This window comes from Ylistrum balloti, unplaced genomic scaffold (assembly GCF_031769215.1).
Source record: "Ylistrum balloti isolate Yb309-2 unplaced genomic scaffold, AGI_CSIRO_Ybal_v1 Utg369688, whole genome shotgun sequence".
Lineage (NCBI taxonomy): Eukaryota > Metazoa > Mollusca > Bivalvia > Pectinida > Pectinidae > Ylistrum > Ylistrum balloti.
In genome coordinates, this window is record NW_026781925.1 from 1,157,087 (window position 1) to 1,175,732 (window position 18,646).

At 33.9% G+C, this 18,646-nt stretch overlaps 1 protein-coding gene across 1 annotated transcript; it reads left to right on the forward strand.

The window, feature by feature from the left end:
* The first annotated feature begins 3,155 nt into the window (after window positions 1–3,155).
* On the forward strand, window positions 3,156–11,659 carry LOC132565051 (lachesin-like). The gene is made up of 8 exons (XM_060229657.1): window positions 3,156–3,180; window positions 4,784–4,893; window positions 5,387–5,480; window positions 7,982–8,170; window positions 9,260–9,417; window positions 9,683–9,884; window positions 10,821–11,048; window positions 11,529–11,659. The coding sequence occupies exons 1-8, from the start codon at window positions 3,156–3,158 to the stop codon at window positions 11,657–11,659; spliced, it is 1,137 nt and encodes a 378-aa protein (XP_060085640.1).
* Window positions 11,660–18,646: the final 6,987 nt, after the last annotated feature.

Genomic DNA, 18,646 nt, shown 5'->3' on the forward strand with positions numbered 1-18,646 from the left:
GCCCCTTGAGTGAAACTTCATTCTGTGGTTACTTTATACAAACAAAACATAATAAATAAAAATACACACACAAACAATCAAAACAAAAAGAAAACAAAGCAAAAGAAAAGCTAAAAATAGATTACGACGTAGTATACTGACCGGGTGTATAACTATTTGTAATGTTAATGTACTCAGAAAGAGCAGTAAAACAATCTGATGTGTATCAACGGATCGAATGATTTAGGTGTAATTGTCATAACAGGGATCATTTCCCAAAAATCAGTTTTAGAAAACCACCTTTCCTCAAATAACTCGAGGTGTGAAGTATGTAGTAATGAAGAGTTACGGTATGGGGGGGGGTGCTGACAGGGTGTATTTCTTTACTCCCTGTTTTAGTTTGTACGAGATGTGAAGTATGTAGTAATGAAGAGTTAGGGTATGGGGAGTGGAGGCTGACAGGATGTATTTCTTTACTCCCTGTTTTAGTTTGTACGAGGTGTGAAGTATGTAGTAATGAAGAGTTAGGGTATGGGATGGGGGGGGGGGGTGCTGACAGGGTGTATTTCTTTACTCCCTGTTTTAGTTTGTACGAGGTGTGAAGTATGTAGTAATGAAGAGTTAGGGTATGGGGGGGGGGGGTTGACAGGGTGTATTTCTTTACTCCCTGTTTTAGTTTGTACGAGGTGTGAAGTATGTAGTAATGAAGAGTTAGGGTATGGGGGGGCTGACAGGGTGTATTTCTTTACTCCCTGTTTTAGTTTGTACGAGGTGTGAAGTATGTAGTAATGAAGAGTTAGGGTATGGGGTAGGGGGAGGGGGCTGACAGGGTGTATTTCTTTACTCCCTGTTTTAGTTTGTACGAGGTGTGAAGTATTTAGAAAGTCAGTCTTTGCGCGATTTCTCGTCACTGTAGACTTATTACACTCTCGATATCGCCCGGATGTGATTCTCCCTCATTACCCAAAGGCCATACTACATAACCTGTATATATTTAAAATCACACTTTACTATAAGGTATAATTTGTATGTATTATATATGGATATCCCTGTAAGAATATTTCTCACCGTCAAGTTTAAGACTTTTTTTCTCTATATATTTTAATACTGCTATGTGTAACGTATTTATCATAAACTGATCTGAGTTTTTGTCGTGAAGTAACATCATCATTTAACCACTAATTATAATATTAAACAGAAATTGTTATTTGTGTCAATATCGTCAATGTTATACACGTGCCACTACCACGATTACATGCTAAAGAAATAGACAAAATAAATAAAAACAAGAATAACAATTAACCAAGCTATGATAAACATAATACCAGACGGATTTTTTCACAATTTACAGTTTAACAAATATGGTTTCATATCTCATGACACGTGATCAATTAGCTTTGTATTATTTCGCATTTCAAACTTGATAAAACAGCAAACATGTATGACAGACATGTACACCATTTCATAGCACTAAATATTTCGAGTTTATTTTTCAGAGTATACACAGTTCAAACTATTTCAAACGTTCATATTGCATTGCACTGTAAATCGTCCTACACAGCGCCTTGTCCTTCATTAATTGTCTAAACTGTCTATTTCAAACGTTCATATTGCATTGCACTGTAAATCTTCCTACACAGCGCTTTGTCCTTCATTAATTGTCTGTGTATGTTCGTGTGCAGATATTTTGAAGCATCAATGAAAACATGTGTTATACCATGTACATAGAGAGCCAGTCATCCGCTATTGTACACCAAACCTAACCCGATACGCACACAAGGGTATCGGTGTTAAATGCACACTCGGGTGAATATACTCTGACCTTCACAAACTGTTTAACCATGACTCAAAAAGCGTTATATCTGGAGCATGCGCATTAACTGACATTAAACCCTAAGGAATACGCATATCGGTGTATGAATTTTACAGGATATTTAATGAAATGTTTCTCCCAGTTTTCGTCGCGTGTCTCTTTTACGCGGGTAAGTACATTGTTAAAACATATTTTGATTCTTGTTTCCGTATTTTATTTTAAACGTTTTACACCATTTTGATAAGTTTGACACTTTTTTTGTTTTCTTGTCCTTCTCTCTGAGTATAGAGTCTTCTCAAACAAACCTGACTCATAAAACATTCTAGAAAACTTTTCAAATTGGGGGTTTTATATCGAATTGTTAATATTTTGAATAAAACAAAACACGGTTTGTTTAGTGCTAATTTGAAAGTTAGTTCTAAGTATTTTATACAAAAAAAAAAACATTCACCGTCTTATTTAAGTACATATAATTGATTACTTTGTCATAACCTAAATTTTACAATCAACACGTTTAAATTATTAATTGATAATTATCGCATGTAGCGTCATACTGAAATTATCTCACAGTTTGTGATGTCATCTCGTTTGCGATTTCAAAAGTTAATTTTATTATTATGACGTCACAAAAATGATATTTTAATATAACGTCACGTTTAATAAGAGAAATTTACAGTAAAGTGGTGGCTAGTTTGGATTTCGATATTTTATACAGATACACTGTTCGTCGCTTTTAATAAAGTTTCTAGATTTTTTTTCTGTCCAATCATTATATCGATTCAATCAGCAGATGACGTCATCAAAATCCCTAACATCCTCTTTTGAAGCAGGATGTGGAAAGGTGTACTGCCAAACTGTAATAGTTATATTAGTTAAGTGAAACTGTATTCATCTGCATTAGAAATTTGAATTTTTTTATTATCTGGCATTTTAAGAAAAAAAATATGATTAAAAGTAATTATAGGAGAAGTGAAACACATCAAATTTAAATATTCATCAATAAGTGGTCTTATTCGTTCCTATTTTCTTCCGGAAAAGTAAGCACGTGCTTTGTTATGGTCTATCGTGAACAGCTTTTTAAATTTTAATATCATGGATATGAAGGTCATCTGCATATATCATGGGACTATATGATCATATCGCGGGTGTATACATACCGGTTCTGTATACCGCGGTCACTTCATATCATCTTACACGCCCTTCACGCGCCACGGCACCCTCTGTATATCTCATGCGCTGTAACCTTGACAGAGGTCACTTCTTCAGTGCGGCTTGGTTAAGGATGCAATGAGGTGAGAAATTTCCAACTACGCCTTTAAAAATACACGCTAACAATGTGCCCCGTGTCCATCTCGCTTATAATATGCGGAACGATATGCGAGACACGGGTAACAGAATCCTTTATCAAGCCGTAGTTTCACACTTTTTATTTCTTCTGTCTTCAAGGACATTTTTACATATACATTTGTCTACCTAAGTACATAATTTCTTTTGTTTGACAAGGCGGTGTTAAACTTTATTTCTTTAAAGTCACGGTGTGGAAAATGAATAACATTATTACAGTTTTTAAGAGTCCTATAATATTGATGCGTTGACAAGGGTAATGACGAAATAACTGTGAGATTCACAAATGCTTCGCGAATTAAAAGTGTACGCGGGACTTGTGTTACTAAATGGTTTTTTTAAAGTAATGCTTGAAGTTTGTTTTACATAGAAAACATGGAATTTTATGTTAGAGTTAAGGCTATATGCAACCTTACACATTATACCTGTGATTTGTGTTAGAGTTAAGGCTATATGCTACCTTACACATTATACCTGTGATTTGTGTTTGTGTTAATGTTATATGCTACCTTACACATTATACCTGTGATCTGTGTCAGAGTTAAGGTAATATGTTACCTTACACATTATACCTGTGATTTGTGTTAGAGTTAAGGTAATATGCTACCTTACACATTATACCTGTGACTTGTGTCAGAGTTAAGGTAATATGCTACCTTACACATTATACCTGTGATCTGTGTCAGAGTTAAGGTAATATGCTACCTTACACATTATACCTGTGATCTGTGTCAGAGTTAAGGTAATATGTTACCTTACACATTATACCTGTGATTTGTGTTAGAGTTAAGGTAATATGCTACCTTATACATTATACCTGTGATTTGTGTTAGAGTTAAGGTTATATGCTACCTTACACATTATACCTGTGATTTGTGTTACAGTTAAGGTTATATACTGCCTTACACATTATACCTGTGACTTGTGTTTGTGTTAATGTTATATGCTACCTTACACATTATACCTGTGATTTGTGTTAGAGTTAAGGTTATATGCTACCTTACACATTATACCTGTGATTTGTGTTACAGTTAAGGTTATATACTGCCTTACACATTATACCTGTGACTTGTGTTTGTGTTAATGTTATATGCTACCTTACACATTATACCTGTTGATTTGTGTTAGAGTTAAGGTTATATGCTACCTTACACATTATACCTGTGATTTGTGTTAGAGTTAAGGTTATATGCTACCTTACACATTATACCTGTGATTTGTGTTAGAGTTAAGGTTATATGCTACCTTACACATTATAGCTGTGATTTGTGTTAGAGTTAAGGTTATATGCTACCTTACACATTATACCTGTGATTTGTGTTAGAGTTAAGGTTATATGCTACCTTACATATTATACCTGTTACTTGTGTTAGAGTTAAGGTTATATGCTACCTTACACATTATAGCTGTGATTTGTGTTAGAGTTAAGGTTATATGCTACCTTACACATTATACCTGTGACTTGTGTTAGAGTTAATGTTATATACTGCCTTACACATTATACCTGTGACTTGTGTTAGAGTTAATGTTATATACTGCCTTACACATTATACCTGTTACTTGAGTTTGTGTTAAGGTTATATGCTACCTTACACATTATACCTGTATTGAATTTATTTCTTGAAGAATTCCTTGGTTAATTTTCAGTTTCTGGACAAAAACCGGAAATCGTGAATTTGATCAAAAAGGATGTCAAACCCGTGAACGCCATTGGCTACCTGAACTGTACCACAGTCCATCTCAACAATGGAGCTACGGTAAGTTCAACTTACAGACAAATTTTCAGGAGGAAAAATCTACATGGTTTCTTTTAGCTACACCAATTTAAGATTAGTTCGTATTTTTCTTGGATTTAAGTTTTTATGGAGAAGGAATCCTAAGGTTTTCCTTAACTTCGGAACTTTCAGATTATTGACAAATTCCTGAAGATTTCCTTAACTCTGGAAAATAGTTGAGTTAAATCTTAAGGAACAATCAGATTTTTTTTTATTAAAGACCAAGGAAAAATTCTTTCCTTTTCTGGATTTCCGGCTTCCCGTTTTTGGTGGCGCGCGGAATTTTCGCCAATTATATAATTTGTAGAATAATTCTTATCTTCCAAATCACCAGATATCGTTGTAACAAATATTCGTGATTTCACCCCAAAGGGATTTCATTAAAAACAGTGTTGTTCAAGAATGTACAAACTAACAAAATTATGAAACTTTTAAAACATTACAATCCATATTTGTTCTTTGTTGCTTTTTATAGGTTCACTGGGCCAAGATTTTGAAGGGCGGTGATAAGGATATGGTAGATATCAGTGAAGATGATAAAATTGTCCTTCAGAACAGTGTTAAGTTGGGTAGGTATCACCATTATTTTTCACAGTGTTCTCTGTAAACTGGTAGCTTACTTTAAATTCCGATACGTATGATATATCATATCGTGAAATATTAACACTCCCGCGAACTTGAAGCGGTATTGAGTTGTCGTTCTTGACTACAACGCTAAACATGATAGGAGCCCGCTCAAGCCGAATTCGTCGCCCGGACGGAGACACAGTTTCATGTTATTCGTAAGTTCTTTCTCGTTTATTGTGAAGTAAGTGTACTGTTTTTATATCAAGAAATTATTCAAAACTCATATGCGCTCATATTTTAGCATGCGAAGCTCTGGATTTGTCGTGACAAATACCGGGGTAAGAAATTCCCTTTGTTGGAATTTTCCGACTCTAAATTAGATCGAAATGACGACATTTGATTTATTCAAGCGATTTCATTGGTTGGTATAATAAGATGATGGATAATCGTCCTACGTCATTTTAAAAGTAATATGCGATTGGCTGAGAAAAAGAAAAGTTATAAATGCGAAACCAGGGGAACCCCTGCAAGGCGTACTCTCGGTATACAGTCACGGACTAACTCCTGACTTCACGATAACCTTTTTTGACGGTGATATTCCGTTTGTTTTTAAATTAGAAATTAATTGTACATTTTCATGAATACTTCAACTATAATTCGCCGAAAGTAATAGAGTTAAATTTTCATCGATAGCGAACAACGGACGGAAAACTTAACAAACTCGGGCTTTCATGCACAAGAAACTGTTCACTCGCCAAGAACAGTAACTCTGTATATATCTCAAAGGACAAGTATTTCTCGCTATGTTTTGTTGTATCATCTCATTTCTATTCATAGTAATAGTGACCTTGACCTTTGACCTCTGACCTCTGAACACGAAAGGCAGTGAAGAGCTAGCAATTCCTTTAGAGAAGATTTGAGAAAGTACATGTGTAATTATTCAAACCGAAATGTAGGTATTTATTAATAGTAATAGTGTTCCGTTGACATTAGAACCAAGAAATCACCAATTAGTAGATGTTTCCTTCAAAGAGCCTTTATGTTTTAGTTTCAATGCGATTGGCCACACTGAATTCGAGAAATTTTGCGGTAAAAAAAAATGAAACGTACAGATGGAAAGACAGATCGATAGATGGACAATCTGATTATAATAAGGCGCCAAGGTGCGGATCCTAATTATGAAATCAGAGACAGTCACACCTATATGTACATGTAAACATGTAGGTAATGTAGATTCACACATGTCAGGTTCAACTCTCACTTAACATATCAATCACACGAGAGCTGGTCGCTATGTAACCAGTATAGGTAGCCTTATAGTTCAATAATAATAATAATATTTTTGTAACCAATCCTTAGTAGGCGGTCATTTAGCAGCCAATCATCTTGTCAATATCAGGGTAATGTGGCATTTCGTATCGACTGAAATTCCCAGCCAATCATATTGGTCATATCAAGGTCAGGTTTTTCGTGTCGTCTGGTTTCCGGCCAATGATATTGTTCATATAAGTGTCATTTTATAATTAGTTAATAAACATTTATATAATTATCGGATTTTTTATGTTTATTATCGTAGCGACTATACAAAAACTGGTCCAATTTCATGTACATCATGACTAAATTAAATTATCTGACCACACGGGGACATAATACAAGATTTACATGCCAAAACATACGCTGTTAAATTCCAATTCAATTCGTCTGCTCGTACATTCACTCAGAAGTTTCAATATGTGGTTCGCTATTGAAAACACCAGAATCTTATCGACTATTTTTTCCTTAAGTAGCAAAAAGGCCTATTTTTCTCTGCAGCAATTAGTCGATAAGATTAAAGTGGCGTAGCCACATGTTGACAAAAATGAATTATATATAAGTTACACTTCGAGATTCTTCTGAGGATAACGTTGAGGTTTCAGCAGAACGACAGCACTTTATCATGGGCAATCTTGTGATCTATATTACAATTCGACCTCGAAATAAAGTCGTTCTTGGGGTACAGGTGCATTATTCCACATGGTATCTCAGTCACAAGAGATAAAGAAACGTGATGAAATGGCATAGGTGTACATTTTTGGACATCTATGACTTTCGCCTCAATTTTCAAATCTGGTGACATGACCTCTGCCAATGGTTACCGACCAATATATATCCTCTCTGTTGTGAGTAATTTTTTATCATGTGGCGTTACTCATTGGTGTTATTCTATTCCCAGCAAACCAACTAAGCACGTGATCAGAGATAACCTGACGCTGATAAACATAGACCAGTCTTCTGGATACTTCCGGATTGAAATTTCTGTATCGGATAACTATATTCGTTAAGGATGAACGGGCTTAGAAGGCAAATATCATAATCTAAGTAGCGCTTTGTTTTCAGTACAGTCTCCATAGCAACAATTATGACGTCATGATTGTCACATCAGTATATTAAGGAGTTTTATGCCAAGGAAAAATCATTTTAGAATAATTTTGTTTTTAATAAATTTATTCAACTTTTTTCTCAGGAAAAAAGGAGGACCTTGGTGAGCCCAAGTACGGTGTAACGGTGAAGCAGGATAATCTGCGGACGAAATTCATATTGATGGTTCGCTATCTCAAGGAGAGTGACGCTGGAGAGTACATGTGTTACATCAAAATACAAAACACGGACTACTCGTATTGGCCCAAAGAAATCGGCAAACTTATCGTGCAAGGTAAGTTCACAAAAGGTCGTATTGTTATAGGTCAAAGGTCGCAAGAGGTCAATATTTGTGAGGGTTTTGGTCGCCGTCACAGGCCTTTATAACGTTGTCCGTGGAATCGTGATGTCATCATAGCAGGGTCAAAGATAGGGTAACATTGAACCCCCATCCAATCGCTTGTAAGGTAAATCATACCGTGTAGATTCCATTAATGCGTTGCGGCAAGCATAAAGAACAATTTCTACCTTTGGTAGATCACGGCTTCAGGACAGAACCTTAACCCCAAGGTAAAAAGAGACATTGTGTCTGGAATAAACATCCGAGAGAATAAAGGTCGTTAGGAACTAGAGAAAGACAAAGATTTCATGTTTGCCTGATAATAAAACAGAGGCAACATTACGCTTCATGAGAGTAATTTGGCAGATAGGTATACTTCGTGATTATTTTGTTTGTAACAAGTGAAAATGGTTGTGATCTTAATGACATATAACGGCCATGATAAGTCGACAGTCAATATCGAATTCAGGTCAACATCAAAAATGTTTGTTTATTTATTGCGCAAAACGCGTGTGTTTACAGTAATATTAAAAAAGATTGTCTCCTGAAGAGAAAAAAATATTTTGTTAATGTTTTTTTTCTAGAGTTTAAATATTCGCGAGTTTATACAAAGACTTCCGGTAAATTGAAAGTGGAACGAACAAAAACTAAACATAAAACAAGGTAGACGATAATTCCGGAACTAGTATCTCAAATCAATACTTATCTTATTTGTCGATTTTTGTGTTCGTGTTTTCAGATGGATTTAGGGTTACAAAACAGACGTATTTCTAAATAATGCATTATGTATTTAATTTCCAAATATTTACTGTAAAATGTATGCTTTTATTTTATTGAAAAAAATGGCGCGAATTAAATTTTATCAAATGATAGTATTTTTCGACACTTCTATTTAGCACAGTTTTAAGACATCATTTCACATAGCGAAGAATAATCTCCTGAAATTTTTTTTTCACATTTTTCATACTTCTAATTCTGTGGTTTTTTAAGATTCTTATGTAAAACATTTTTTTTAACTAAATTTTGTGTGTGGCGTCTACGCAGTGGCCCCGGTCATCAATATCGTTGGAACAAGCGTCTATGAGGCGGTGGTCGGCGGCAATCTGACGCTTTCCTGTACTGCATACGGCGTACCCTATCCAAACATCACGTGGAAACGAGAAGACGGACGAGAACTGGCCGTGGGTGGCTTCCAATACTGGGTTCGTAACATTCCATCCAGCACCATAAGGATGTATAAAAAAAACAAATTCAATGGTAAACAATGTAACAGAATGTCATCGATAAAAATACGATTATCGTTGTTAATATTTATTTATTTGTTTGTTTATTTGCTGTTTTTTTTCGTTGATGCTTCAGGGTATAGTTTTGCTAAATCACTGTATTTTGTTGTTAAAGCTGTTGTGGTTTTTTTTCCGTTTTGTCGGTGTTTATCTAATTTTGATTCACTTTATTTTGGTTCAACAGGGGAAGAAATTGAAGTTAAAGAACATACAGAAAGAGGACCAGGGAAACCATATCTGTGTGGCCGATAACTCGGTGAGGCCTCCAGCAAGTTACACGGTACAGATCAAGGTGTTTTACGCTCCGACCTGTCGGTCCGTACAGAACACGGTCGGACAGGCGCAGAACCGCCGCTTTGACGCCAAACTCGAGTGTATTGTGGAAGGCGAGTAAAGAACTGTACAAAAATCACAAACGAGAAAAACACCTTTTAATACAAATTTATAATCAAATACAGTACAGCCAAATAATTAATTAACTTGCAGCATACAACAGTTTCGTCCTTCTAGGATTCGTCAGTGATGCTACATCATACAACAGTTTCGTCCTTCTAGGATTCGTCAGTGATGCTGTATCATACAGCTGTTTCGTCCTTCTAGGATTCGTCAGTGATGCTACATCATACAACAATTTCGTCCTTCTAGGATTCGTCAGTGATATTAAGGGCCTACATTTCGAAGCCTTAGAGGCGATTAAGGAAAATCCAAAGTGATCAAAAGAAAAGTCAAAATCTAGACGGGGAGGTGCAGCAGCCCCATAATTAGATAAATTTTGTAATTTTCATACATCAGACAATTCTAGAATAGTGAAAAGTACATGTACATTTTCTAAACCGCGGCACTATTCAAGTCAATTAAAACGTGGTATAGCAGGTTACGGCAATACCAATTACAGTCATACCAGAGTGTTTACTGAATTTACAACTATATCTATATATTATACATATCCTTCGGAACCCCCCTTACTTTTCATTAGCACTGTATATAAGTGTAATATGTAGTTAGTGTATTTGTTGCCATAGGGCTATTGCGTTGTCTAATTATATTTTGTTATATATTGGGGAAAGGGTGTTTCATAAGTTGTAATAACTTGTACCTAATCCTGTTGTAATAATTTTTTTAAATAAAATATGTTTAATTCAATTAATTCAATATAAGTGTATCATCATTTGACACCAACTGCGCGGAGGCACTATATTGAGTCAGTGAGGGAGTAGGGTTGGGGTAACAAACATTTGTCCACTATCAAATTTCAATGATTTTTTAAAGCACAATTTGAGCCCAGAGGAATCATTAATTTGAACATTTTTTTATTGGAACAGGTCATCCGGACCCGTACATGTATTGGGAAAGATACGAAAATACGAAACGGATAGAAATCACGGATGACGTCAACTACGAGACCCACAAGCTATCGGGAATACAGAATTCTTTGGGACAAATGTGGTATTCACTGCTCGTAAAAAACGTGCAAGCGAACGACTATGCCGATTATTGGTGCATAGCTGTTAACAAGTATGGCTCGTGCGAGGCCAAGTTTACCTTGTTTGGTAAGTGGAGTTATGTGCTCGTGTCATCACATGGAAAACCACGGAATTAAGAGCCCCACGAAAATAAATTATTTTACAGTAACGGATAAATAGAAGTTTTATCAAAAATACTGATTATTCGATCAGATAAATATGGTTCAATTTTAAAATATTTATTTTTCCTATATCTTGATTATTCATGATTGTTTTAAAACTCGGTTGTATGATCAAACTTCTTTGAAAGTTGAAGGCCAATCCATATCTATCATCATGCCGTTCCAGATATCTCCGCGAAAAAAATGCTTTTCAAATATTATTTCATCTGTATATTTGTGTCATATTCACTACAATTCTGATGGTTAGTATTTTAAATAACGTTGTTAGGATATGACAACAAAAAGTATGGAAGCTGTTTATGCAATACAATTTGGTTTTTATAACGGGGCAGAATAACACGAATAAAAAAAATATTTATTCGAGTTGATTCATGCATATTTTCAGAAACCATGGAATGTCAAGGCTACAACTGCCCTTCCCTCAAAATCTCAGGATCCAATCAGAATGTCGCTTACATCCTGCCGATGGTATTCGCTGCAATATCAGTTCCAGCTCTTCATTGGATGATGTTTTAATACGCTTCCAACTTGTGAAAAATCCTTAACATCAAAGGAAAAATATAGGATTCGGAGACGAGAACGGAGAACAGAAACTGATCAGCGAAATCTCAAATCAGACGCAACTTTCGGGTTATGTTCTAAATCAGATTTACCTTTCGGGTTATATTCTAAATAAGATGTAACTTTCGGGTTATATTCTAAATCAGATGTAACTTTCGGGTTATGTTCTAAATAAGATTTAACTTTCGGGTTATATTCTAAATAAGATTTAACTTTCGGGTTATATTCTAAATAAGATGTAACTTTCGGGTTATATTCTAAATAAGATGTAACTTTCGGGTTATATTCTAAATAAGATGTAACTTTCGGGTTATATGCTAAATAAGCTGTAACCTTTGGGTTCCATTCTAAATAAGATTTAACTTTCGGGTTATATTCTAAATAAGATTTAACTTTCGGGTTATATTCTAAATAAGATGTAACTTTCGGGTTATATTCTAAATAAGATTTAACTGTGGTGTTATATTCTAAATAAGATTTAACTTTCGGGTTCCATTCTAAATAAGATGTAACTTTCGGGTTATGTTCTAAATCAGATGTAACTTTCGGGTTATGTTCTAAATAAGATGTAACTTTCGGGTTATATTCTAAATAAGATTTAACTGTCGTGTTATATTCTAAATAAGATGTAACTTTCGGGTTATGTTCTAAATAAGATTTAACTGTCGTGTTATATTCTAAATAAGATGTAACTTTCGGGTTCCATTCTAAATAAGATTTAACTTTCGGGTTATATTCTAAATAAGATGTAACTTTCGGGTTATATTCTAAATAAGATTTAACTGTCGTGTTATATTCTAAATAAGATGTAACTTTCGGGTTATGTTCTAAATAAGATGTAACTTTCGGGTTATATTCTAAATAAGATTTAACTGTCGTGTTCTATTCTAAATAAGATGTAATTTTTTGGTTCTATTCTAAATAAGCTGCCACTTTCAGGTTATATTCTAAATAAGACCTAACTTTCGGGTTATATTCTAAATAAGATGTAATTTGCGGGTTCATTTCTAAATAAGATTTAACTGTCGTATTCTATTCTAGATAATATTTCTCTGTCGTGTTCTATTCTAAATAAGATGTATTTTTTTGGTTCTATTCTAAATAAGCTGCCACTTTCAGGTTTTATTCTAAATAAGACCTAACTGTCGTGTTCTATTCTAAATAAGATGTAACTTTTTGGTTCTATTCTAAATAAGCTGCCACTTTCAGGTTATATTCTAAATAACATGAAGCTTTCGGTCGTTTCGCTTATTTTTTCATAAGGACAAAATTACATAGTTTAATTTAAAGTTGAGCTTAAATTTTGTTTATCATTATTTTAGGGTAATTGAAAAATTGGGCGATTGGTTTTTGTAATCCAGGGACCAACACAGGCGAATATGCTTTCAATTTTTAGTAAGAAGCATTAAAGTGGGAAACACAGAAAAACTAAAGAATGTCTCATTTTCTCTATTATTGCTTTTTCGAATTTTTTTTTTATAAAAAGGCATAGAAAAAAATACTGTTAGTTCGTTTTTTTTAATCCGGATAATCAAATACTGAATTCAACAGTAAATTAATTGATACTGTAAACACTGTAAGTTCCTTATTTCAATGTTTTAATCCTTCCTGGTTCTGTACTGTAATTTACGCGACGGACTTTTGATTTCTCTTTTATTTTTTTTATTTATTTTTTATCTGTTTTTATTTTTATTTTTGTATTTTTTTTTTATTTCACTTAATCGATTTTTCCTCAAAATCTCGATATTAAGAAAGTTTTGTAAATAATATTTGCAGAATCATGAAACACGTATAAAATAGAACCATTACATCATGTGATACTACAGAATATAGGAACATGAAAATATGAACACAACACAGAACAAGGATTGCCTGGGAATTCCAAGCATATTTTCCATGGAGTGTCAAGGATCAGGAGTGTTTAATATTTAACAACATGGTATGGAGAAGATTTTATGTGGGATACGAAGTAACGTTGTTGATTCGAAGTGTTTTCTGTGGATTTTATAATATTGTTATGGATTCACGTTCCAAGACATACAGTGAGTAATTTTACATTTTGATCTGAACTATCGTCAAACCTGTCTCAGATTAATAGCTTTATGAAAAATAACACCCCCCCACCCCCCCCCCCCCTACCCCCTCTTTTTTTTTTTTTTTTTTTTGACAAAATAACTTAAAATCAACCTTTGATATTACTGCTGTAACTTTTTACAGATCTGATTTTTAAGCAATTCTTACAAATTAGGACAAATATTTTTTTTTAACTACATTTAAATTACCTTTGATATTTTAAAAGTATGATTTTTAAGTAATTCAAACAATCATGAAAAAAAATTCAAAGCAACTATTTTAATTATCTTTGATATCATAGCTGTGACTTTTTCCGAGTCTGACTTTTTGAGTAATTCCTTAACTTAAAGACAGGTTTGACTTATAATACATTGTTTCGTATTCCTACACTGTAGACGTACATATTTTGGCGTAATATTTTGGTGGTTGAAAAGTATAATCACGATATATCGCGAATGAAGCATCGCCAACAATTAACAGTGAGTGGTAACTAGAGTTTTCTTCCACAGTAACTTCCAGAGAAAATGATAGAAGAAAAGAGGTCGCTATAATATGTACGTTTACAAAACTAATGAACATATAACATATATCTGTTTATGTAATATTTTTTTATTTATTATACATCTACTGTGATCATGCTATGCTAATGCCATGGAGCGGCATCCGTCGTCCTAAAGATCGTTATTAGTCATGAACGACTGAGCGGAGTGTGACTTTAGGTCAGGAGCATCCTTAGGGAAAGTTCAAAACTTTACTTTATTCCTCATGAGTTTGTTATCAAGTTTTCCAGGGTGAAAGAGAATAAATTTTGTGTAAATTACGATCGGACTCATTTGGAGAAAAGAGGTAAAAGTTTAAAATCATATTAGAAACGTTTTGATATTTAAAGCTGGAATATTTAGGTGAGCTATACAGCCCAATGGGCCTCTTTTTATAACTTTTATTCATGCCGTTAAATAAATATACAATATCGCTACCATTTATACAGATATTGATCAGTTTCATCACATCAAGAAATAAAAATAGGGCATTAACAATCTAAAAGAATGTTCAAAATATTGCTATGTACTATGGAGAATTGTCACATAATTTTGGTAAACGAGAAATAATTGATGAAGTGAATAGTGAAGTATAGGCATTTAGAAAATTTGTACTTGATTTTATGATCACAAAAGACGATTTAAAAACCATCCAACTTTAGGATCTACACTGTATATTATGATCGTTGCAGGGGCTGTAAAAAATCTGAAAAACGCCATGCTTCATATGTATGTAAATGATAAATCATGACAAAATACTGATGTATTCTACACCTAATAATGAAATAAATCTAAACCTGACCGATGGCTCTGATCTTTTGTCTACCGTATCATCATCACGAAAATGAACTGCTAGTTCATATATCACGCTGAACTAGCCGTTTCTGTAGGAATATCTACTTCACAAAAGAAAAGCACCAAATACCCCTCTTTTATCCTCACAACATGAAAAATGATACTAAAGCTGAATTTGGTGTCATTATCAAAATTTCATATTTTGTGATAAAGCTTTAGTACAAGGAAAAATTACATTTAATATGACAGTTAGAGCTTTGGCTATTGATACGTATAGCTGGTATTTTTCACGAGTCCAAAATTTTCGCGATTTTCTTTTAAAACAAAACAATTATATTTTAACGATTTTAAAATTTCGCGATCTGAATGTAAAATTACATCTAACACACCAGTGTCTCATTATGCTAAGGAGTAAAATTTTGCGGTCAGGTTAATGCACCGCGAAATAGCGAAAATAGCATCCCCGCGGAAATAACAAGTCATACTGTATTATATTTTAAGTGTAAAAATAATCATTTTTTACACATGCAAATTTATTTCATTAAATCACAAATAGTAATGAAGACTTTTTGGAATTGTCATCAAATTCTAACATTCTTCCTGATAGAAACATCAAATGGGAAAGTTTTTTCCGACATCTTGTCACAGAATAAAATGCTTTACAACTTTTAAAAGTTATTAAGGATTGTTCCGTCTATAATGAAATCTTACGTTCATCAGTTTTAACAAATCTTAAACAGTCAACAATTCTTTGGAATATTTTCATAGTCTAATATATACATGATTAGGTTTGTATTGTACCCACAGGGATTTCGCATGACTTCCAGACAAACGCTGGGCACGAATTCTCGACGCACGGTCAATATATGTATTAAAATCACTATAATACATATATATGGACCGAGCCTCATTAATTCGTGCCCAGAAATGACATGAATTCCCCGTGCAAGGTCTATGACTACAATACATATGGACCATGAATTCGTGTCCAGAGATTTGAAATTAATTCCCCGTGCACGGCCCATGACTACAATACATATATACAAGCCAAATTTCTGTGATTCTACCCATTTCTTATTGTAATTTGGTGATCTAATTTAACAAAAACACGATTTCATGACAAGAGCTTCCTAGACGGATGCGTAATACCCCCGTCTTCCTAAATATAAGATTTTTTTTCCTCCAAATTTAAAATTAAACATACATGCCAAACGTTCGGGATCATAACACGTAATTAAGGCATAGACCACTGAAGACATTTGCACAAAATCTGACATGTGGGGAAAATTCGCCAAACGGATGATAAAATAAAGGATTAATATTAAAAAAATAAATACGTTTCATCATGGTTCGTCTCAAAAAAACATCCACGCCAAAAAATAGCATAATGTATTATCTGATTGAAATGTAAACCTCTGATGAATCCTACACCAAAACCAAGAAAGTTCCAAACATGTCTAAAGTTTGAAGTTAAAAAAAATTAGAAAATATTTTCATGAATTGAATCTATACTGTAATTGATAGACCCTACAAGAAAATTCATGTCAAAATTTTTTGGTCGTAACACATTATCCCACTGAAAAAACCTACATCATAAGTTTAACCAAAAAAGTAAAATCCCAAACATTGTCCATATTTTCGAAAAATCGAAATTGTTTTCGCAGTTTGGATCTTTATATCACTATTAGACCCGAAGGGAACAAATATTAATAGCAAACCTCCAGATCTTTCCGTTGACGAACAGACAGACGGACGGACTGAGACAATATCCCACAATACGTCCGTTGAAATTCGACGGACGTATAAAAACGCAATATAAAATCAAAACTCGCTTTAATTTATTTCAATATATTTTATTAAAAAGTACTGGAATGTACAAGTAAAAATATGGCAACGCAGTTAAGTCTTATTTACAAGTGACCGTTTCGCCTTTGATTAGATATTCATCATCACTATGTACACATGGAAATTACTATGACGTCATTTACATCAATGATTTAATAGGCACCTGCAGTATGTCCAGACCTACCTGCCGTGTTTATCTTTCAATATTATATCGATTGAAAGCGACCTCATATTCATTAATTGGCTTATAATGTGCAAATATTTGGATTCAAAATATTGTTTCAATCAATAACTGGTTAAAAATGGTTTTTAAGTTATTTCGGGTTAATTTGCAGTAAAACTGCCTTATTTTAAACAAGTCGGAGGTCAACGCGACAGGGTTATTCTGGTGAAACTGCAGTAAACATGTCTTAGTTTAACACTACAAAAATGACGACAGAATAAAAAATTATTATTCAGCGCGACAGAAACATATCGTCGACACTCTACTCGCCTTCATATTGCAATATTTACTTCAAATTATAGATCCCCTTCCTGAGATGAATAGTTTCAAATTTGTGCAACATCCTCGGATATTTGCAATGGAACAACAACGGGTAAGCTAAAGCGCCATTTTGATAATGTGACAATGTGACGCAAACATAAGAGGGTTCTTCGGTTGATTCTACTATCTTTGAGCAACAAAGCCAGCCCTTCTCAGATTGTAGAGAAACTTCTCTTTTCAAAACGTGTTATTGTCACTTTCATTAAAAATATAACTCCAGAACAAAAATGACTAAAGAATGTGTATGAAATGAATTCCCCGGCTTCAACTGTTTCTGGACGCACGGACATGGATAACTTATGGCTAAACCCTCAACCAACCCAGAAGTGTCGCAAAGTAAAAGTTTATAATCATATATGTAGGATGGAATGATTAAAGCTAGTACTTACAGTATATACATCAGGTTGAGCCGTTAAAGATCACAATATATTGTTTCATTATAATAGATGGTTATTTGGTAACACTTTAACAATAAAAGCATTACAACATTTCAAGTATAAAAATGAAATACCCCGCCCACTTCCTGTTGTATATTGATTACCCCGCCCACTTCCTGTTGTATATTGATTACCCCCGCCCATTTCCTGTTGTATATTGATATGACTGTTCACGCAATTTTTTTAACCGAGTTAACGTATCACTATTAATGTTGGACTAAAAAATAACCTTCATTAAAAATGCTGCATTCCAAAGTGATTGCTAACTGCGGTTAAAAAATCATAAAGTAAAACGGATGCAGAGGGAGGGTCATGTGACACGCCCTCTGATATTTCATGAAGGCGTTTACTGTGTATATACAAGGAACGTATGATGAGTATCACCTGTTTCCTGTTTTCCGTCTTAGATAACAGAAAATCACCGTGAACGAAGTATCCGAATATCAATTTAAAAACCAATGATGAACTTAAAAGTTTGATAAAATACTACATGGGATCGGAGGAACACGACGACAGTTAAAAGGAATATATATATATAATATACATATGTTTATATAGTGATAAATTATTTCTCCGATTCAAATAATTTATTCAATTCAACAATTAGTAAAATCAATGACATATAGCAGACGTAAAAGCACTACAACAAACTTGCAGGTCATTATGTAAAATAAACTAAAATGTCCTTGGAAAATGAGAAATATATCAT

Coding starts and splice junctions, on each gene's coding strand:
- LOC132565051 (XM_060229657.1), top strand. CDS start 3,156: ATGCGGAACGATATGCGAGACACGG. Junction 4,894..5,386: donor ATCTCAACAATGGAGCTACG/GTAAGTTCAACT, acceptor TGCTTTTTATAG/GTTCACTGGGCCAAGATTTT. Junction 11,049..11,528: donor GGCCAAGTTTACCTTGTTTG/GTAAGTGGAGTT, acceptor GCATATTTTCAG/AAACCATGGAATGTCAAGGC.